The 22,601-nt window shown below is 43.3% G+C and overlaps 1 protein-coding gene across 3 annotated transcripts in view; it reads right to left on the bottom strand.

Annotated features, from left to right (window-relative positions):
* The window catches only part of FLNA (filamin A), an 80,988-nt gene that overhangs the window by 6,715 nt on the left and 51,672 nt on the right, over positions 1–22,601 (bottom strand). The window contains exons 3-36 of one of the 3 annotated variants that reach the window (XM_075260153.1): positions 21,577–21,825; positions 20,988–21,085; positions 20,459–20,606; positions 20,242–20,360; positions 20,058–20,135; positions 17,233–17,395; positions 15,791–15,991; positions 13,575–13,712; positions 12,731–12,857; positions 12,472–12,608; positions 12,117–12,310; positions 11,764–11,877; positions 11,533–11,676; positions 11,329–11,452; positions 10,788–10,948; positions 10,380–10,470; positions 10,097–10,266; positions 9,892–10,009; positions 9,172–9,434; positions 8,260–8,857; positions 8,004–8,177; positions 7,753–7,915; positions 7,498–7,658; positions 7,219–7,389; positions 7,000–7,123; positions 6,571–6,727; positions 5,871–6,060; positions 5,386–5,409; positions 3,220–3,467; positions 2,552–2,641; positions 1,089–1,191; positions 703–843; positions 272–400; positions 19–192 (exon numbers count right to left, since the gene is read on the bottom strand). In XM_075260153.1, coding sequence (XP_075116254.1) covers positions 19–192; positions 272–400; positions 703–843; positions 1,089–1,191; positions 2,552–2,641; positions 3,220–3,467; positions 5,386–5,409; positions 5,871–6,060; positions 6,571–6,727; positions 7,000–7,123; positions 7,219–7,389; positions 7,498–7,658; positions 7,753–7,915; positions 8,004–8,177; positions 8,260–8,857; positions 9,172–9,434; positions 9,892–10,009; positions 10,097–10,266; positions 10,380–10,470; positions 10,788–10,948; positions 11,329–11,452; positions 11,533–11,676; positions 11,764–11,877; positions 12,117–12,310; positions 12,472–12,608; positions 12,731–12,857; positions 13,575–13,712; positions 15,791–15,991; positions 17,233–17,395; positions 20,058–20,135; positions 20,242–20,360; positions 20,459–20,606; positions 20,988–21,085; positions 21,577–21,825 — 5,484 coding nt within the window. The remainder of the gene's footprint in view (positions 1–18; positions 193–271; positions 401–702; positions 844–1,088; positions 1,192–2,551; positions 2,642–3,219; positions 3,468–5,385; positions 5,410–5,870; positions 6,061–6,570; positions 6,728–6,999; positions 7,124–7,218; positions 7,390–7,497; positions 7,659–7,752; positions 7,916–8,003; positions 8,178–8,259; positions 8,858–9,171; positions 9,435–9,891; positions 10,010–10,096; positions 10,267–10,379; positions 10,471–10,787; positions 10,949–11,328; positions 11,453–11,532; positions 11,677–11,763; positions 11,878–12,116; positions 12,311–12,471; positions 12,609–12,730; positions 12,858–13,574; positions 13,713–15,790; positions 15,992–17,232; positions 17,396–20,057; positions 20,136–20,241; positions 20,361–20,458; positions 20,607–20,987; positions 21,086–21,576; positions 21,826–22,601) is intronic. The other 2 variants (XM_075260154.1, XM_075260156.1) reach the window with 2 other exon arrangements.

Genomic DNA, 22,601 nt, shown 5'->3' on the forward strand with positions numbered 1-22,601 from the left:
AGGAAAAATAAATCCAACCTGTGATTTTGGCCACATAAGGACTGCCGGGGATGTGCTTGTTGTTGTACTTAACCAGGATGTTATAGTCTCCAGGGAGGACGGGTAGATAAGACACGGTACAAGTTCCATCCTGGTTGTCAGTACAGCTGATCTCTGCCTTGGAAGGCCCTTCAATGGCCAGTGACAAACCACCTATGTGCAAGAGATAAACTTGTCAATCCTTTGTGGAAACTCTTTCCTATCCTGTATGTAACCACCTCTTGGCACTCACCTTCACCGGCATCTTTGGTGTTTACTGTGAACACGGCAGGCTTATTTACTGTACCATGAATCAATCCAGGGCCATAGGCTGTAACATGGCCACTGTTAACGTAATCCACATAGAACTGCAGGGGGCTTCCTGAGAAACACAAGACAACAAGATCTGATCAGTTTACAATACAGTTAGCCACTTTATCCCATTTACGCATGTGCTCGGTTTCACAGAGTGTTGTCATTAGGGGACAAGAGATTAAACCTCTGCGGGACTATCTGCCCTGAAAACGAGAAGGCATGCTGAAATCCCACAGGCTAAATCTACTGTCCTGATAGCTGCAGCCATCGGAAAGTATTTACAGGGTGAACAAGCCACTAGAGACCTTCCCATACAACCATACATTACTGGATGTTTAGTGCATTATACCATCTACGACCAAGACCTACCTGGAATGTGGATGCCATCATATTTGATGTCCATCTCATGAAGTCCAGCTTCTGTAGGAGCGTATCTGACAGTGACTGTTCCATCTTTGTTATCAGTTATGTCAGGTTTGGCCACTTTCCCTGAAGGCATGCGGACTTCTCCTACACAAATGGGAATATTGTGGAGTTAAAAGGGGTTTGTCCAAGAAATACAGAACTGAGACAGGAGGCCAGGGAAGACGAGAAGGGCGTCATTGGACCAGGCAAGTGAGGTTTTCATGTTTTACCTTCCCCAGCCTCCTGCCCTGTTTCTGTATTTCCTGACCACCATCTTTAAGCATTCCCAGACAACCATCATGAGTTATGGTATTAAATGAGAGGATCACCTCATGGGGAAATGTCCATACCTGTGATCTCTCCCTTTTTGATAGTGAAGGGAATAACCAGGTCAAATGGTCTTAATCCTGCAACATCCAGTCCATTCACTCCCATTACAGGACGATCTGTAGCCTAAACAGAGGAAGAGTCCAACATGAGCAAACATTTAAGGAAATCGGAAGAGCATAAAAGGAAAAAGTGGACAGGACATGCTTCAATGGGAGGCAAAAACCCCTGGACTCCAATGCAAGTTCATCAAGTCAGAAAAAAACCTTCAACTAAACTTTATATAACAAAATAATAAAACCGATAAATGTTGACCGAATCCACCAATTTTAGCTCAACCGCTTGACCATCTAAGGCTGGGCTCACATCTGCAGCAAAGTGTTTGGAGACTCAATGTGACCACCGAAAATAGTCAGATGAAAGCGCTGCAAGTCTGACTTTACTGTAAAACAGCGCACACCCGATGGAGCTCATTATAGCCTACAGGGTCCATTGAGCACGGCTGGTGTCCGCTGTTTTAGCGGTCCATGTGTCCATTGCTCTGATCCTCCAATGGACCAGAACTATGGGCACGGATGTGAACATAGCACAATATGTATGGAGGAGGAATAATGCTGCCAGCAAGGCTACATCCTGTGGACATTATACCGCTACATAATGATAGACGGATGAACCAGCAAAGGGTTTAGGGATGGAAAATAATGTAACAGACAAATAATCGCATGATGAAGTAAGTCTTTGCAGTCAGTTTATCCAAAAACTTGGCAAACCTGGAAACATGAATTCTGCAAGAGACCATTAAACATTTCTGAACACATGGAAAATGGATGAGACGGACGAGTGGATAAAAAAAAAGTGTTAACTCTTTCCTGCCACCCAACATGTGGAGGCTGGCTGGAAATCTGACAGACTTAAGATGTTGGTAGTGAGGACAGAATGGGAAGATATGGCAGACATCTGGAAATTTATAGAGCGGACAGAGGTATGAACCCAAGTTATGAACCCCCCCCTTCCCCTCCAAAACCCGCAACACCCCTCCCCAAATTTAATTCCAGTGGAGACTGAGGAAAAGGCCATCTCTGGAACAATACACACAGGGAAGGAACTTTCCTTGGAATTCATCTTGTGTTGTTGCAGCAGAAGCAGAGAGTGTAGTATCCACACTAGACTATGACAGCCCTATACCAGCAGAAGGCAATGCGAGTGTTGTCAGTGTGTGATGGCACATGCAAAAATCCTCACACATGCAAGCCAAGCACTATATTAGAGCTAAACCTACAAGGAAAACAGAAGTGACCAATATGCAAACCCCTTTAACCCATCTGTCTCAAAAGCAGCCTCAGTTACATGTGATAAAGACTGGGTGCTGGAGCTATGAGCAAGTTTTGTGAGTCCTGAATTCCAAAATTTCTTCCCCTGTCCTATAGTGTTCCAGGATGTTTTTTCCCTCCATAAATGATACAGTTACTGTGAAAAGTCAGGGTACCCAGGGTTGCTGCATGCCCGGGTATGCGTAAGGTGGGGCTAACTGCTGCTGAGCCATCTGCTGAGGCATCATTTGCTCGCCGTCCAGAGCCTGCGTTGGGAGGTGCAAGAAAACATTAGTCACATTCTACAACTAAGAAAAACCATCAAAACCTTCAACCTCAAAGCCATGTGGGCCACCGATTTCAGACTAGTTAGAGAAAATTTGGCATAAAGTGGGACCTGTACTAGAATCCTTTAAGGTTATGAGTTAGAATAGAGAATAAGTGTCTTTCTGTTGGGACCACTGGTGGCCACAGAAATTAGGGGTTTGAGTCCCCTGTGTGAATGGAGCAAACCACTATTTGCAATTCACATGTATGGGACTGATGGGGCACTCAGTCCTATTAGAGTAACTGGGAACCACATTATTATCATGGCAGGGATCCCCAAGGTCAGTCCAACCCTGGGATTAGGTCACGACTTAAAGGGGATTTCCCATTAACATCTAATAAAATCTGTTAAGAAGCCTCTACCCTATACCCCACATGGGTGTAAACACAGGCTTCCTCCCACTCTGAGCTGCTAATAAAAGATGTTGTCTTATCAGGGCCTCCAAGTTACTGCTCTACCTCATAAAATCCTTCCCAGAACCACATTAATATGTATCCAAGTCTCCTCTATACTTACTGTAACTTGGAAGGGGCTGTTGGGGATGTGCTCCCCACCGAAGCGCACACAAATGACATATTTGCCAGGTTGAGGGGCCGTGTAGAAGATATCGAAAGTTCCATCTTCATTTTCTACAACATCTACATCCACTTCTGTGCCATCTGGGGTGCACACTGTACATGTCACTTTACCCTTTCCAGCAGCCTTAGCATCAACAGTTATTACAGTCTCTTCACCAATCTGGATCGTGGGTCCAATGCCAGCACCTGTGTGGAACCAAGATGTGGGTGGGACAAGTAGGAGGGTACATAGTAAGGATGGCGAAATACAAATTCTATTTTTCCAGCTACACCCATGCGCCACCACCCTGGAAACTGACAACCAAACCCTTCAGCGTCCACAGCCAGGTCCCCCTCTTGTTCCACAGAAGGCTCAGTTCTCAGGAAATTTTTATGCACGAGGAGAAGAGAAAATCACCCTCAGTATTGGATAGAAAAACATGTAGAACATTGTGTCAGTGTGAATTTGTGTGACTGGTCTGAAGCAAGTCTTGTAACCATGCAGACATGTTACCTGTAAGAACTAGTCACTCCAATAACGTGAATGAAGTCTTTAAGACTTAACTAGACTAGCAGTGTCAAAGTAAAACACAAACATAAGAAAAGCTCTATCATCATCTGGACACCAACCAAATTGGCCATGATCTTACCAAAACTCTACATACAATTGAGAGATCCTATCATCCCAAGAGGTTTACATCGAAAATAGCCAAGAACTCCCTGCCACTGGAGGTAGCTCACCAAAAATGGGATGTCAATCCTTCGCAGCAAAGTGGTTTTATCCATGCGACTATGAATACCGGCCATGTGTCTTTGTAGTGAAGTGAATAGACCATACCTGGAAAGGTGACCTAACCGTGTATTGTTCGTGCATGGAGCAGTTAAAAATTTCCTGAGGGACTGATTTCCAGAAGAACACAATTGCTGAAGAGACGGCAGGAGAGGGTGAAAGAGGGTGCAGAGCAAAGTGGAATTAGAGATGCAGTTATAAGGGTCAAAGGTTGTTGAGGAGGAGCCATACAAAGCGGGCATGCAGGAGCAAAACCAAAGACTTAAACCCACGGGGTACAGCACCCCCATCGCACGCCAGGTCCTACTGCTCAGTGAGTTAAGGAGTGTGGTCTGATACAAATGGCACATGAGGAAGACTTATCTGCCATACAGTATTGCTGACTCCAGAATCAGGGCTCTATTCTTTCTATTCTAGGACAATGGCCAACCAAGCAGTAACCCACTGACAGCTCTACCTCATCAGATTTACAGAGCATCAATTTAGGACATGGGTCAGGAGGTTCTAAGTGTCCAAATCCATTGGAAGTATATTTTTTAGCACATATGCGGAGTTGTTCATGCCACACTATAACCTCAAACCAGTTTTAGCTCAAACTCAAGACTGCAATATTTTTTTTTTACTTTGTCATATGAACAGCCGTGCCAGATACTTGGCATGACCGAAATCAACAGCACCAGACTGCCCCTATAATTGTCAGTAAGGTTGTTGGGTCCCGTTTCCATCGTGTCGGCCATCTAACCAGACAAAACTGAGCAGCGTGCTGCACTATCTTGTCCAGCACGTTTGATGGAATTTGCAGATGTGAACATAGCCTAATGATGGACCGTTCTTTAGAAGACAATCTGAAGTCTAAGTTAGGGCAATGATGGGTAAAGGCTATCGCAGTTACATAAAGAAAGCATGTCATGCCTACAAGAGAAGCCATCTTCCCAGCCTGTTACATGGCTGTTTGGACTATTCACAGCTGTTAAAGTTGCAAAATCTAAGTCATCTATTGGGCCATTGCTTAACTTTGGGATTCAGGTTGGTTCAAGTTTTGTGAAGTTTCTAAATGAAATATCTATTGAAAATCATGATAACAGAAGCAGACCACCATCTCTATACATCCACTGGTATCCTCCTGCTCTACAACATGTTCATCCAGAAAGGACGTATGTAATGATAACTTTGGATAATAATGACAAGGGCAATACTATAGGACATGGCCGGCTATACCAGTGATCGCTTGTGTCTAACAGCTGTGAATGCCCAGACCGACTGCTACAAAGATCAGCAAATGACTTCAATTTAACGGGATAGTAAAAGTTTAGTCAAGACTAGCAAGCGGCTTACCTAGCCCGTGACCTCCGATTGACACTGAGGTGAAAGGGCAAAGAGCAAGGAAAGGTAACGTGAGACAAGGTGACAATGTGAGGGTATAGTGCATAAAATACACAACAGCAGAGATAACTATACATCATGACATGTTATGCCATAAACCGTGTGCAGCGTTGAGAAGTGTGTACGTAAAAAGCAGTGTGAGGAGAGCAACGGGAGGAGTCTTAAAGGCATTCCACGCTCTACCCTGCACTACTCAGAGCTTTACAAGGTTGTACACAAGTCTGTTCCAGCAGCATATTTCGTTTACTAGTAGTTTGCTTATGTAAAAGGGCAACATGATCTAACACTGATGTACACGTTGGCAGGTTATCATATTGCAGATGCTGCTTTATTCAAGACAATGGGTAGAACAAAAATAAAAATAAAAAAATCACTGCACCTCATCTTCATCCGAGTGTGGAATACCTTGTAAACCAAGCAGCCCAAGAATCCCTTACCTGTCACTGTGCATTTGCTGGCATCGCCTGTTGGTACAGCACGGATGCGATAAGGTGAATATGGAATCTCATCACCTCCATATTTGATGAGAATAGTGTAGCGCCCAGTCATATCAGGTACGTAAGACACAGTGTAGGTTCCATCTTGGTTGTCACGGATAGTGGCCTTCTTAGGTTTACCTTCAGGATCCTGGAAATATATAAGCAATTTACAGTGGTCACATGATGCTCCGCCCAATAGTAGAAAAGCTGCTGCAAACCAGTCAATGTTAAGGTAACACTTGTCACAGTTCAGACAATGAAGCACATAAGACCAGTTTCAGATAGGCGTATGAAATATGAACTGTATGTTGGATGAACCAGAGACCCTGAAGGTCAATAGCCCCACAAAGAGGCATAGTATGCGTGAGACAATATATAGTTATATATTTCATTGATCTGTGTCACAGTTCATCCACATCCATTACATAATGACACCAGTGACAAATATAATTTAAAATATTAAAATATAGCGATGTATATAGCACTATTCTTTCCAGCAAAGAGGCTGCGTGACCATCTTCATGCAAGGTAGGAATCAAGGCATAAAAATCAATGCAACCCTGCTGCATGCCAGTGGTTGGTGCATAGGCATAATGCACGTAACCTCAGGCTTTCCTGCTAGATGGAGTGTTCACACTCTACAAGTCATGGGACTTACCGTAATCTGTACAGCGAGGAGACCCTCTCCAGCATCCTTGGCATCAATAGTAAACTCCACAGGGAGGCTGGCAGGGACACCAGTTGTATTTAATCCTGGCCCACTAGCCTTTACCTTACTGGCATCATGAGTGGGCAGAACCTTTACTTTGAATGGACTATGAAGAAGTAGAGGACAAAATATCAAATTATTCTCCAATGTAAATAAGGTCTACAGGACACATTAAAGCAGAGTTGACATTCATTTACATGGCAGTTTTCTGATCAGTATTTGTAAGTCAAGCCTAGAAGTGAAATCCAACAAATGTTTGCACCTATTCCATTATAGATCCTTTGTACAGCTTCCACTTCAGGTTTTGGCATGTAAAATACTAACCAGAAAACCAACATGTGAATGAGTCCTAAATATGGCATTATATTGATATCCAACCTGCGCGGCACTTCCTCATCTCCATACAGAACGGCAATGTTGTATGGTCCTTCACGGCTAGGCACGTAGTTAACAGTCTGAACTCCATCTCCATTGTCGACGATCTCCACTGGCTCAACAATGCCTACAGAACACAAATGTACCGATATACCAACCAGCAACACTAAAGAATGAAGCGAATACATCCACATTTACATCCACATCCCTCGGACACCTTACCCTTGGGACCCTGGACTTTCACTTGCAATGGAGCAACACCAGCTTTGCTTGTGTCGACACTGAAGGATTGTGGAACATTTGCCCTTACAAGTCCTGGGCTCAGTCCTGGTCCTGAACACTTCACCTTGCTGCTATCAATGACATCGGTGACTGGTACCTTGAAGGGACTGCCTGCAGAGCAAAGAGGAATCAGGTCAGTGCCAAGTAAACCAGACAAATTATGTATGCATGTGATCCCTTACAACCTCTAATATCTATAGCATTATACTTTAATCTCACCTGGAACTTGGTGTCCACCATATGTGACATTGAGGTTGTAAGTGCCAGGCTCGTATGGGATATATTCCACTGAGCAGCTGCCATCTTTATTATCAGTGCAAGACATCTTTGCCTCCGATGGACCTTCAACAGCCAATCCCAGACCACCTGTACCAGCACCCCTAGAACAACAAAAAATTATATATATAATCCCAACTACTACAAAACTAGCAGATTATCAAAGATCAAGTAAGGAATATGTGAGGCAGAAATCACCTTGTCTCCACTGTAAATTTGTTGGGCTTGTTTGTGGTTCCACTCTGGATACCAGGACCATGGACTCTGACTCTAGTTGGGTCACAACCTTCTGTCACAGGAACCCTGAATGGACTCTTGGGTACAGGACTGCCATCGTAAGACACATCTACAGAGTGAACACCTGCGAGGATAGAAAGCAACAATGAGTAAATGCACTACTCCAAAACAGGAAAGTCCTAAGGCTGGAACCTACAAATAAAAGTCCTCACCTTCTTCATAAGGAGTATACTCCACTTTGTATGTGCCATCTCCATTATCCTGTACATAGGCTTCAGTAAAGTTACCAGAAGGATTGGACACCCTGGTCTTGACATGTGGACCTCCACTTTTGCTCAGGGCCCTGGCATCCACATTGAATTCTGTTGTTGCTTCTCTGAATACACCTGTAGGAGAAACAATGCAGGCAACTAAGATCATGCCCTATAAGTAGTAATAAAAGAATGGCACATTAAAATGATACCATACCTTTTCCTTCCACACCAGGTCCAAACACCTTGACACCAGATGTATCGACTGCTGGAGTCACTTGCAGCTTGCTGGGGAAGTTGGGCACCATTTGACCACCATATTTGATAGTTATGGTATAGATTCCGGGGTAAAGTGGAATGTATGTGATAGTGTATGTTCCATCTCCATTGTCTTGGATATGTACCTCTGCTTGCATACCAGTGTCCGAAATTATTTCAATAGTCAACTCTGCATTGCCAGCATTGGAGCAGTCCACGTTAAATTTACCAGCTTCTCCAACCTGGGCATGTTCCAAGCCAGGGCCAGAACAAGTCACCTTGGTAGGGTCAAAGGAAGGCTCAATCTTTGCCTTGAATGGAGATCCAGGTATATGGGTATCAGCAAACAGGATATTGATGTTGTAGTCTCCAGGTTCTGTGGGCAAATAGGATACAGAGCATGTCCCATCGCCGTTGTCCAGGCATTCAATCTTCGCTTCACATGGGCCTTCAACAGTCAGACCGAGGCCTCCCTGGCCAGCTCCTTTAGTATCAATGGTGAATGGAGCAGAAGAACCTACATTTCCTCCTTTCAGTCCAGGCCCATAAGCCTTCACCTACAATGCACAATAAACAGTCAAAGTACAACAGTGACAAGGAAATTAGAAGAAACCTAAAGCTATAAAATTGTCATGTTTTAGAGGGGTAGGGCAGAATCATTTTACCTTATCAAACAATCTCCATCCCCGAGTGCTGAGAGTTGGTGAATTCACATGCAGTTTTAGCCTATGACTTTCTGAAAGCTCCAGTCAAATGAATTTCAACCAGATGTGAATTCAGCCTTATATTTTGAGGGGGGTTTTTTTGTTTGTTTTTTTTTTTTTTAAAAAAAAAGCACTCAAATCTAGTTAAACATTAAACAAGTACTTGCCTTTGAAGGATTAGTTGGTGGCACTGCCTCAACAGGGAAAGGACTACCAGGTACTGGGACTCCATCATATGTGACCTCCACTTCATAAGGTCCTTCTTCCCGAGGTATGAACTTGACAGTACTATTGTCTGGACTCAAGCCTGGTTCTACTTTGCAAGGAACAGATTTGTTGGATGGGCCTGTGATTTTTGATGCCACTTTGCCTTGTCCTCCAGCACCTTTAGACTTCACTGTAAACTCCTGGTCCTTTCCAACTTCCACCTCTGACGAAGCAAAAAATATACAAAAGGTCAATGGTCGTTTCAGTACATGTGAATACGATAGAGAACCCAATTGAAGACCCTGACTAATGCCCAAGGTTTTTTGTTTTTTAAAGGGTATTTAACAAAAGCACAACTTTTGACATGGTGACCTGTCAGCAGCTTTAATTGATGGGGATCATAGTGTATTGACCCTCACTGACTGGTAAAATGAAGGGGCAGAAGTGCTTTCCTCCATTTCGGATCAGTCAAATGAATCGGGTGTGTCGCTTTTTTTTTTTAAACTATGGAATTTCAACAAAAAGTGAGGTCATTTGTATAGACAAATATTGGACTTCTGCTCTATGAAAGCACAGCAGTAAAAAAAAAAAAAAAAAAAACCTTTCACATATTGGGACATTTTAAATTTAGCAGGCGCTGATGCAAAGATACCACGTTAGGTCTCATGTATAATACATACTGTCTCCAAGTCCAGCAACTTTGATCTTGCTGAGGTCCAGAGTTTGAGCAATGTTAACTGGGAATGGGCTCTTGGGTATATGATCTCCTCCATATGTCACATTTACACCAATATTACCCTGCAAGAAAAGCCATAAACGTCACATGATGTGGCAACAATATGGCAAAAATCAAACCCTGACCTCAAAACTACTTTAAGTTTTTACCTGCTGCACTGGGGTGTATTTGACCGTTTGAGTATTGTCAAGGTTGTCGATTATTTCAAAGTCTTTCACTGCATCTCCTTTGGCCGGACCGGTAAAGTTGACATCTAGTTTTGCTTTTCCAGCTGCTTTGGTGTTCACTGTGAAGTGGGTGGGTTTGCCGATTTCTACACCTACAAAACAAAATAGGGTTAGTTTGAATCTTGTGAAAAACTTTCTGAAAGACGAAAACAAAACAAGTTGTCCAAGACAAAAAAAAACAAAAAAACCTCTGACTACAGCTTACCACTCTTGTTTAGACCCGGTCCTTCTGCCTTCACTTTACTAGCATCATGAGATGGGTCAACCTTAATACGGATGGGGCTCATTGGTGTGGCCTGAAGGAAAAAAAAAAATAGACATGAAGACAGATTTGTTAAGTGTAGATTGTGAAAGCTGTGGCAGTAGAGTCCCATTAAACCCAAAAAGATTAACCTTGCATTAACTATAATGATGACACAATCTTAGTAGAAATCTTTGTTCATGTCAGTTTCATGACAGACATAACGTCATGTATAAATTAGATTCTCTCTACAGGGACAGAATCTGGAAGTCCAAGCCCAATGCAGCCCTTAAGGTCGAGGTCACAGACAGTAACCGCAATGGAGCAGCCACAGCAAGCTATGACAATATGATAACTGACAAGCGCAAGTACCTGGCCAGCAAACAGAACCATGATGGTGTAGCTTCCAGCCCCAGGTGGGGTGTATTTCACTGTGAATGTGTCGTTATCATTGCGGATGATGTCAAAGTCTATGTCTGCTTCAGCAGGACCCACAACTCCAGGAGCACATTTGATTCCAATGCTCACATCCCCTAAGGAAAGATTTGTACAGGACAGTCAATCACTACTTAGATTTTGGCAGAAAAGAGGAGATGACAGTTGTAACTTGAAAGCATCAAAAAGGAAAAGCCCATTTATAACTGAATTTTCCACTATCTATATGCATACCAATTCATCAGACACTGCTAGTAACAAGACTGTCTTATTAGAGTACATGATCATTTAGGAAATCCTAAATTACTGTACATGGCAGCCCTCACCCTCAGCTGGCACAACGTTTATCCACAGACCCTGCGAGGGGCCATATAGACATGACACTAGCTTCCCCAGACAAACACACTAAATATACAGTTTTCACATGAGGCTGAAACATTGTAGATGAAGAAAACATAACCCCACTTATTTCACTCACCTTGCCCAGCTTCTGTACAGTCCACAGTAAAATAGGTAGGTTCATGTGCTTTCAAGCCGGTTTTGGCAACACCAGGTCCATACACTTTAACCTTGTTGGGATGGCTGCCAGCACCAATATTCATCTGAAAACAGAAAATATTTTAACCATTTAGTATAGGTCTTCATGTTATACAAAGCGCAAATGGGTTAATACTACACTTACCCTAAAAGGACTGTTGGGAATGTTCACTCCACCCCAGGAGATCACTGCTGTGTGTTTTAATGGTTTCTTTGGTAAATAGCTGCAGCTGTAGGTGCCATTGCCATTATCCTTAGTGGTGACATCCACTGGGTTCCCTTCTGAATCCTACAAATAAAACAATAAGTTAACTACAGATCCAGCAAGAGTTCCCGTTGCACAAGTTACTAAAGTCAGGAGGGCTACAGTACGTACCTGCACGGACACTTTAAGGGGTGCCTTTCCTCCTTGTTTGGCATCAACTGTGAACTCTGCTGGTTTGTTAATTGCCAGTCCAGTCTTCTCCAGACCAGGACCATAGGCTTTCACCTTTGGAACAAATTAAATTCATTTAAATTCAATTCTGGGTGGTAGCTCTCCAACTCCCCCACACACATGCACCATTGGTTTGGGTGTGAATGCGTTTCAAATGTGGAAAGCGGAGAAAGTCCGTGGTAGGAATGCCCAATAAATATAGGACAGTTGGCTGGTCCCACCAAAATCAGTGGGTACAGCAAATGAGCCCTTAGTTACACTAACAGGTTACAATCAGGGCACAAAAACTTTACCTTCTCAGGAAAGAAATCTTTGGGAGCTGGTTTGATCTCAGCCATGAATGGACTCAGCTTGATGTCTTCATTGTTGCATAAGACATGTACGGCATATTCTCCAGCTTCCAGTGGCCAGTATCGTACATCACAAGACCCATCTCCTTTATCATCACACTCTATCTTGGCTTGTGAGGGGCCTTCCACAGAAAACCCTGGAGAAAGATGGTTTATAGTTTATATATAAGCAGGGTTGGCACAAGCCTTCAGCTTTGGTTATTTGCAAGGGGTTTACCGCCGCAACACATGAGGGTACGGATCTTATGGACACATTGTAGACCCTCACAATGCTGGGAAGTTGTATACATGAACCTACCTAGAGTGCCAACATCGTCTCCAATTGCTTCAACTACAAAGTCAGCTGATTTCCCAACAACGCCTCCTTCCAAGCCAGGACCCCATGCTCTTACTTTCTGCTGCCCACATTCTGAGCCAACCTTAACCTCAAATGGACTAAGGACAAAAGAAACTGTTTTAATGCAAATACATTGTAACTTGCTTTACCAGATACAACACAATGAATACCTAGAGAAAATGATTCATCCAGCAGGTATAAACAGGGCTGTATTACTGACCTTCGAGGAATGTTCTGTCCTCCCCAGGTAATCGTCACTGTGTAGTTACCAGGAGTAGTTGGATAGTACTCAAAGTAATAGACACCATCTCCCAGGTCCTTCTGTTTAACACGTTCCTCAGTTCCTTCTGTGAATATAAGGAGGAGTATAGGTTGGAGCTGAATAATCAGATGAGGACAATGAAATATGAAGGCTCTATTTGTGTATGACTGTAAAGCTTTCCAAGACTCACATAATAAAGTGCAAGATCCTATTACAATTATTTAAGCTTAAGACATTCCCAAATGTACAGAGACCTATAACCAGCACAATAAGGTCTTGTGTAGATTAAATGCCTACTCTTAGGGGTGGAAAAAAATAGTATGACCCCACATGGAGCAAGTACAGTAGTTACTTCTGTACAACCTCCAGCACACAATGCTTAAAACTGGGGAATGTACTTAGTTACCACCAAATAGGGCAACATTTGTGCTGTTTGATGACTGTAGATGACTATGGGTGTAAATCTTATTAGAGGCAATGCGGTCTTCCTCAGGGGAACAAGGCCACAGCCAATTAAAGGAACTTTTATTTTGTGGAGCGTCATAGCCTAATAACTGTGGTCTGTGAAGACAAAGGAGTGTGACATGGCATCTGCAGAATGGAAACTAATACGGCCATTGCTACCAGAAAGGACTAACTAGGGATATACGCTTTGGTATTTCAGCATCCAGCCAGCAGAGGGCGTCTTGCCAGAAGTAAAACTCATTTTCATATAATCCCTGGAGAGTGTGTTTTACACGTACAGATTAAGAACTTCAATACCAGAGGAAACAGCAGGCATATGTCCTGACATCTTACTCACTTGGTCCCTTGACCACAACTTTGAGCTCTCCACTTCCGGCTCCTTTGGTGTAGACCTTGAAGTCTGCAGTCTCCTTTACACGCACACCCTTTGGCTGCAAGCCACGGCCCACAGCTCGGCAGGCATTGGGATTTGAGGCTAAAACATCAGTTCAGATATTTCAGAATCATAGAAAAACTTAGAACGAATACCAAAAATAAAGACACACACAACCATGCATTTTCCTGCATAAAAGCAGTACATTAAAAAGTACGAGGCCGTGTTCACGTGGTAGACATGGATGATGAATTTGAGGCAGTCCATTTCCTCCCCCTCCAGCTATATGCTGGCGATGTCACTCACTGATTCGCCCCAGATGAATGGGCTTAGTCAGCTGAGACACTTGCACTGAGGACTCTGGCTAAATTTGATGCCAATGTTAGCCCTCAAAAACATAGCGAAATTCCATGTGAACATACCCGTAGGGTTACAATTCATATGAGATGTGGATATAATGATCAAAATGAAAAAAACCAAAGTGTAAAACATGTTAAGAACATTATGTAACAAGTATTTACCACACAAGCCCCAGCACACTGCATGCAGATATACCGTATATCCGTCACGTTCCCAAAACTAGCAGAGTACACTGTAGCAAGAGACAGGAGAGATCCTGGAGGATGACCACCTTCCCCAGATGAAGGCATGAGGGAAAGAAGGAAAGAAAATGCAAGACATTTCTATAGCAAGAAGATAGAGAGTAACAGACTGAAGTCACAGTAAAGCAATGAGGACTAGATGACAGGGGGACCTAAAGTACCCAGAATTTGTATAAAGCAGAATATATGCAGCTCTGACCACTGTGGAATGACCTGTATAGATTTTCACTAGATCTGTTGAACGAGCAAATGGGCTGCACAGAGAAACCCCTGGACTGTTTCACGGGGTAGACAATAGTCAAAAAAACAGAAAATTACTCCAGCATGCCCAATTATGTATAAAATGTAAATTTTACTTCAAAAATTTAAAACCATAGTACAGACATGGATCCAGGCACGTACAAAAAACAGATAGGCTTATGCGTTTCGGGAACAAGGATGGGGTCCCTTATTCAAGATATGAATAAGGGACCCAATCCTTGTTCCCGAAACGCAGAAAGCTTATCTGTTTTTTTGTACGTGCCTGGATCCATGTCTGTACTATGGTTTTAAATTTTTGAAGTAAAATTTACATTTTATACATAATTGGGCATGCTGGAGTAATTTTCTGTTTTTTTGACTAAAGTACCCATACCTGGTATAAACAGTCAAAATGGTGGCAAGAAGTAGATTGAACCATAGTCTGAATGCAATAAACTTAAAACCAAGTTGCCTGCAGGTGAATGAAGTAGAAGATACGGGTGGACGGACTAGAGACTATTTTTAGATCTCCGGAAAATATTTGTTCAAGTCAATGTTTAGTTACAGAATATAACAAGGCTAACCATACCATTATAAAGAGAAAGATAAACATGGCGTATACTGATGCCAAGCGAGGACTATGGTGCACAACTGTAGCAGGACAAGAAAGCACAATACAAAAATATAATCCTTCTATACAAGATAATCCCCACCTCAATACTCTAAGGGGCATCATTAAAGGAACAAGAATATTAGATATCCCAGATTTCTACGTAATGGTCAAGATCATGTAAAAAATCCTGCACAATTACAAACCGTGAAGAGAACTTTTAAAGTTGTAAACGTTTAACATTCATTTCTAGATTCAGTGTCCCTTTAAATGGAAATTATAAGGCTGAAGAGAAAAAGCAAGCAGACCCCTTAATCATAAGACTTCAGTCCAATGCAATAGGACCTCAAAGATCTACTTGCTTTTTTCACCATCATTTGGAGTATCCCCCTCCTTTCCGATTTTAGAGATTATTACCCATGCTATGGGGGCTGACCAACTTTTGTAAAGCCAGTCCCTATAGCACAGGTAATTAGTTACCTGTGGAATAGGGGGAGGAGGGACCCGGCGGCCAAACGCTGCCTCAGATCATATGACCCAAGGGTTAAGATGTTGCTCCCTGGAAAACCCTTTTAATACTGTTGGAGACCAGCACATTCATACCCCACCACCACAAGAACTAGTACTGGTTCTTTAATGTAGAAATTGTATCCACTTCTACTGGTCCACAGGGTGGTGAGATAGCAGAAAGCTTTTAAGGGACAAGTCCTGGAGGAGGCGATTCTCACCTTGACCAATAGTGACTGTGTAAGGGCTCTTTGGAATCTGCAGTCCACCAAATGTGATATAAATTGTGTAGACTCCTTCCATGGTGGGTTTGTAGGTGCAACGGTATGTGCTGTTACCCTTATCCTCCAGCGCCATATCAGCTGTGTCTTTCTTTCCATTTGGATCCTGTATTACCACTTCTGTCTCACCAATACCAGCACCTATGTTAAACAGCAGACCACAGTATTAGGAGGTGCTGCAGGAAGTATTTTGGGGGTCACAGTAAAGTTTTCACATCTCACATTCCAAACAGTAAAACACAGTAACAGTATAAGTTTGTTTAAAGGGGTGTTCTCAGCTAAAGAGCAAGGTTGCTTTCCTCCAAAAACAGAGCTGCACCTAACCCATGGTCTGGTATTATGGCACAGCTTCAATAAACAGAATACGGATGATCTGCAATACCAAAGTACCTGAGGACCAAAGTGGTGCACTTTCTGAAAAAAAGTAAGCCTGGACAGCTGGTTTAAAGATATACAACAAGGTGTGCAAGTAAAAATAAGACTAAATCTAATAAAGCTTCATCAAATTCTGACTGATGACTCTGTGATATTGTAATACTCAAGACTACCGCATATACTTGAGTATAAGTTGACCCGAATATAAGCAGAGGTCCCTAATTTTACCACAATAAACTGGGAAAACTTAATGACTCCTGTATAAGCCGAGGAGGGGAAATGCACGACATTCTGTTTGTGCTCAAGTTAATCCTAGCAGGCTTTGGGCCTGTATGGTAATATCCCAGATGTTACATGTTCTGGGATATTACCATATAGGCCCAAAGTCTGTGCTAGCAGTAACAGCCTGTTGCCATACAGGCCCAAAGGCAATAAATATGAAAAAAATGGTATAAAATTGCAGCATCATGAAAAACCTAATTCATGTTAAAAAAAAAAAAAAATTTCCAAACGACAAGGATCCAAGTGACAAGAATAAAAGTAAATTAGCTTGTGTTTCAGGGTAGGCATGTTCAACCCCTTACTCATAAGCTCAAGCATAAACTAATTTACTCTGTCTTATCCTTGTCATTTGGAATATTTATTTATTTTTTTTTTTTTTTTTACAAACGAATTAAAAGTTATGTTTTGGGTTTTTTTTGTTTTTTTATGATGCAGGAATTTTATGCCATTTTTTCCCATATTAAATTCAGTGTCCTGACTTCAAGAAAATGCAGCCCATAGCCTAGAAGTGGTTTTCTAAGGAGACAGCTGGCTTCAATAAGATGCCCTAGATTAGGATGCCTAATAAATTGGCTGCTATAGAGTAGAGGATTAACAGCTTTCAACAGTGCCATATGCATCAAGTCAGAGCAGAGACTACAGCTGCTTCAAAGGACACACAGGCTGCAAAAGAAAAAAAATAACTATGGTGCCAGCCCAGTCTCCAACTGGGAACTTCTCCTTACCTGCAGTGAAGATCTCAAAGAAGGTGGTTTTGTTTGCAATGTTTCCAAGTGGCTCTAGACCAGGTCCTTGTGCAGTGACTTTACTAGCATCCCCTTGGGCCTTGTCCACATTCACCTCAAATGGGCTCTTTGCAATATGCTGTCCAGCAAAGAGGACAGTAACCTGAAATAAAAGAATAACGACATTAAAACCTAAAGCTTTTAATAAGCATCACATAAATCAACAATATATCTACACAAGGAGTAACCCTATATTGGGCCTTTATATGACTTGTCTTGCATTTTAGCAGCTTCCCCCTCTCTAATTCTCAATCTTCCCTGAGCTGGTGGATGGAGATCAACTGCTATGGTTTCTAATAAATAGAGATGAGCGAACACTAAAATGTTCGAGGTTCGAAATTCGATTCGAACAGCCGCTCACTGTTCGTGTGTTCGAATGGGTTTCGAACCCCATTATAGTCTATGGGGAACATATACTCGTTAAGGGGGAAACCCAAATCCGTGTCTGGAGGGTCACCAAGTCCACTATGACACCCCAGGAAATGATGCCAACACCCTGGAATGACACTGGGACAGCAGGGGAAGCATGTCTGGGGGCATAAAAGTCACTTTATTTCATGGAAATCCCTGTCAGCTTGCGATTTTCGCAAGCTAACTTTTCCCCATAGAAATGCATTGGCCAGCGCTGATTGGCCAGAGTACGGAATTCGACCAATCAGCGCTGGCTCTGCCGGAGAAGGCGGAGTCTAAGGTCGGACCTGAATGGAGACTGGTGTGGAGCGATCTTAGACTCCGCCTCCTCCGGCAGAGCCAGCGCTGATTGGCCGAAGGCTGGCCAATGCATTCCTATGCGAATGCAGAGACTTAGCAGTGCTGAGCCAGTTCTGCTCAACTACACATCTGATGCACACTCGGCTCTGCTACATCTGATGCACACTCGGCTCTGCTACATCTGATGCACACTCGGCTCTGCTACATCTGATGCACACTCGGCTCTGCTACATCTGATGCACACTCGGCTCTGCTACATCTGATGCACACTCGGCTCTGCTACATCTGATGCACACTCGGCTCTGCTACATCTGATGCACACTCGGCTCTGCTACATCTGATGCACACTCGGCTCTGCTACATCTGATGCACACTCGGCTCTGCTACATCTGATGCACACTCGGCTCTGCTACATCTGATGCACACTCGGCTCTGCTACATCTGATGCACACTCGGCTCTGCTACATCTGATGCACACTCGGCTCTGCTACATCTGATGCACACTCGGCTCTGCTGCTGCATCAGATGTAGCAGAGCCGAGTGTGCATCAGATGTAGCAGAGCCGAGTGTGCACACTCGGCTCTGCTACATCAGATGTAGCAATCTGATGTAGCAGAGCCGAGGGTGCACTAGAACCCCTGTGCAAACTCAGCTCACGCTAATAGAATGCATTGGCCAGCGCTGATTGGCCAATGCATTCTATTAGCCCGATGAAGTAGAGCTGAATGTGTGTGCTTAGCACAGCATTAGCGCTGATTGGCCAATGCATTCTATTAGCCCGATGAAGTAGAGCTGAATGTGTGTGTGCTGATGTAGCAGAGCCGAGTGTGCATCAGATGTAGCAGAGCCGAGTGTGCATCAGATGTGTAGTTGAGCAGAACTGGCTCAGCACTGCTAAGTCTCTGCATTCGCATAGGAATGCATTGGCCAGCCTTCGGCCAATCAGCGCTGGCTCTGCCGGAGGAGGCGGAGTCTAAGGTCGGACCTGAATGGAGACTGGTGTGGAGCGATCTTAGACTCCGCCTCCTCCAGCAGAGCCAGCGCTGATTGGTCGAGTTCCGTACTCTGGCCAATCAGCGCTGTCCAATGCATTCCTACTGGAAAAAGTTTATGTCACAAAAATCACAATTACACACCCGATAGAGCCCCAAAGTTATTTTTAATAATATTCCTACCTAAATAAAGGTTATCCCTAGCTATCCCTGCCTGTACAGCTATCCCTGTCTCAGTCACACAGTTCACATTCTCATATGACCCGGATTTGAAATCCACTATTCATCTAAAATGGAGGTCACCTGATTTCGGCAGCCAATGACTTTTTCCGATTTTTTTCGATGCCTCCGGTGTCGTAGTTCCTGTCCCACCTCCCCTGCGCTGTTATTGGTGCAAAAAAAGCGCCAGGGAAGGTGGGAGGGGAATCGAATTTTTTTGGAGTTTGCCACGTGATGTTCGATTCGAATCGAACAGCCTGATATCCGATCGAACATGTGTTCGATAGAACACTGTTCGCTCATCTCTACTAATAAACTGTACACAAAGTAGGAGAAAATGATCATCTAACACACTTTTCAAGCGGACAGAAAAAACCTACATGTTGGGTTTTTCTGTCCGCTTGAAGAGTCGGACATCTTTACATGCAGACAGTGAAGGAAGGGCACGGAGTGCAAAGAACGCACCCGATCGCCATTTAAATGAATGACAGGTGTCACAGACACAGCTAGTGTCCGCTCCTAATGTCCATGCGAGATTTTGAACAGACACTAGGAGTGGACACTACCTATCGGACACTGACGGTAGTGTGAACGCCCCCTAACAATATACTTCTAAAACGGTCAGTTATTCTCTCCCAATGACTTCTCTACAGACTCCTGTATCCAAATGCCTCTGGGTGCAGTCCGTCTCACTAGTCTGTATTTCTCATTCACATTATAAAGTTTCTTATAACCCCTTGTACTATTGACTTGTGCGTAATTTGTCATAAAATGATCATTCATCTAGAATAGAAGGTGGGGGAAAAATCCAGCTATGAGGCTGTAGAGCGATAAGAGCCTTACCTTGTGTAAGCCAGTCACTTTAGGAATATAGTACACAGAGAAGGTTCTGTTCTTGTCATTGTTGGCAGTCACTTTAGCCTGAAAGAAAATGGATAAGCCATGAGAACGAGTGATGTGAACATGTTTCATGACATGATTTGTCTTACTGATAGCATTTTCCAGATCACAAGATGTAATAAGTTACCTCTTCTCTGTGTCCTGCAGGATCCTCCACGTAAACAATGACCTCTCCCATGCCAGCGCTGATGGTCTCTACTGTGAACTCTGCCCGTTTTTTCACCATATTACCAGTTGGCTCAATACCTGCAGAATATTATACATATTTATACCAAGGGAGTGTTATACAGCATTGGGGGTTCAGTAGAAAAACTATCCCAATGTTGAAAAAAAATAAAACGCACCTGGCCCGTAAGCTCTGGCCTTCTTGGGGTTCAGCTTGGGTCTGAGTGGAGCTCCAGGCTTTAGCTTGGCTTTTGGGAACTGAGACAGGTAGGTCATGACTGAGTGTTCGTCTACATTTGGGTCTACAATTTCCTCGGGAGTGATCACCTGTAGGAGATAAGCCATTTACAAGTCTATTCAGAGGAAACATCTAATATAAGATACATGTAGTCAGAATAGGAACACATAAAATGGTTCCAACATGGCCACTAATGGAGGGTCATGTGACCTGATCAGTCCTACAGTAGCCTCCAGTGCACAGCTATACAAAACTAGGATAACCCTTGCATACATTTGGAGAATGGGCTGGAAAAGAGTCCTGTGTATATATACCCATAATTCTGAATTCTACCTCAAAACCACCTCAACCAGCAAAACCTGTGACAATATACCCTAATAAGCAGTAAAATAAAGATCATTAGTTAAACATTACTATCTGAATAAGCCACGAGGAAAGGCACGAGTGAGTAATGTGTGGCTGTCTTTTACCTGAGGGATTCCCAACCAGTCATCGGCCTGTTGCATGGCTTCACGTGCATTGTCCACAGGCTTGCTGGTGTCCCAAGAGTCCCAGTCAGGGCACAGACCTGGAAGGAGAGAGGGGGGGTAAATCGTAGACCGTGAATTAATGTTCTTCTGACATCACAACGCCAAGTGAATACAAATTCCGCACAGAAAGCTATAGACTAGTTTTGACAGAACGATGACTGATTTGTTGCCCGCAGTCAACATGATTGGAGTACAGTGACTATGACAAGCAAAAGACTGATCTCCGCATTGAAAGTCCAGGTCTACATTGCATTTGGGGCCATTTTCATACAAAATATTCTAGTCATGTCAAACCCCAGGTGTTACTGTCTGCTATGGGGATTACACTCAGCTTGTAACTAGATGGGACATTGTTGTACCGCTCTATACTCCCCTCCCCAAAAGGGATCAGGTATGCTGAAATCCAACATGTCTGCCCAGTCTTCCCACATGAGATTGTTGGCCGTGCCCACTGAAGTTAGGAGGAACTGCTGTCACATTAATGTATAATCCGCTTTAGATGTTGCCAGGAACAATCCATGTCACCTACCAGGAGCGCAGCTATCAACAAGGGCACCCAGAGCTTTCCCACTTTGCCAGTCCTTGCTGAAGTTGGTGACCGGCAGCTGAGGCAGTTTGTTCTGGATCCATCCCAAGAGCCTCTGTTTTGGTGTCTGTTTCTTGACCTCTTCATCCTCTTCTTCATCCCACATTGGCATGGAGATAGAATAATGCAGAATAAGGGTCCAGATAAGACCCAGGATGAGCTTGAGGTTTCCATCAACAATGGCTTTACTGTCTGTAGGAGGGATAAAGAAGGAGCGGTGTCATTTTGGTTTTAGCATTTTGATATTCCTGAAGATGCATTTTATAAAAAGAAAACAGGAAGCATTAGAAATGTAATATTAAAGTATTATCTGTAGCCTCGCTTGATACAGCCTTCAGCAGACCTAATATTTAGGACATATTGTCAGTCTGCCATACACAGCTAGAAGTATTTGCAACTTCAGCATGTGAATTGTAATCTGTCTCCTCAAGGCTGTATGCAAGGCTCAGACAGTGTTTAGTCTGTCGACAAGATTTCCTTATACACCAAAGTGATAAACAGCCTGCTCAAGACAGCGGATGACAGTACAATATTCAGTCTTGTCCTTGTCCATTGGTATCGCCATAATTAACTAGTTACATACCAGTCCAGTCTAAAACTTATTAGTTCAATATATTCAGCAAGGGACTTGTGATCGCTTCCAGTGAAAAATCCTACACAATAAGTTGCCCCCTACTACACATCTTGGGAGACCAGCTATGTCCCTTCCATTCTCCTCCCTGTCTTGTGTCTAAGACAACTGGCTGCAGGAGGAACCTCCGCCCTTTGCTCGATATGTAGAAGGACAAGCTCTAAATTAATCAACTGTTAATTTAGTTAACTCCTAACAGACTGCTTCAGGAACAAGCCATAAGTCCAGCAGATTTACATTGGTGGCAAGAATCTCCTGTTTACTCGTACATTTATTTCTAGGTTGTGTGTTCTTTAAGAGTCTAAGTCACTATTACACTCCGCTGACGGCCACATGT

This window comes from Leptodactylus fuscus, chromosome 11, assembly GCF_031893055.1.
Source record: "Leptodactylus fuscus isolate aLepFus1 chromosome 11, aLepFus1.hap2, whole genome shotgun sequence".
NCBI classification, from domain to species: Eukaryota; Metazoa; Chordata; class Amphibia; order Anura; family Leptodactylidae; genus Leptodactylus; species Leptodactylus fuscus.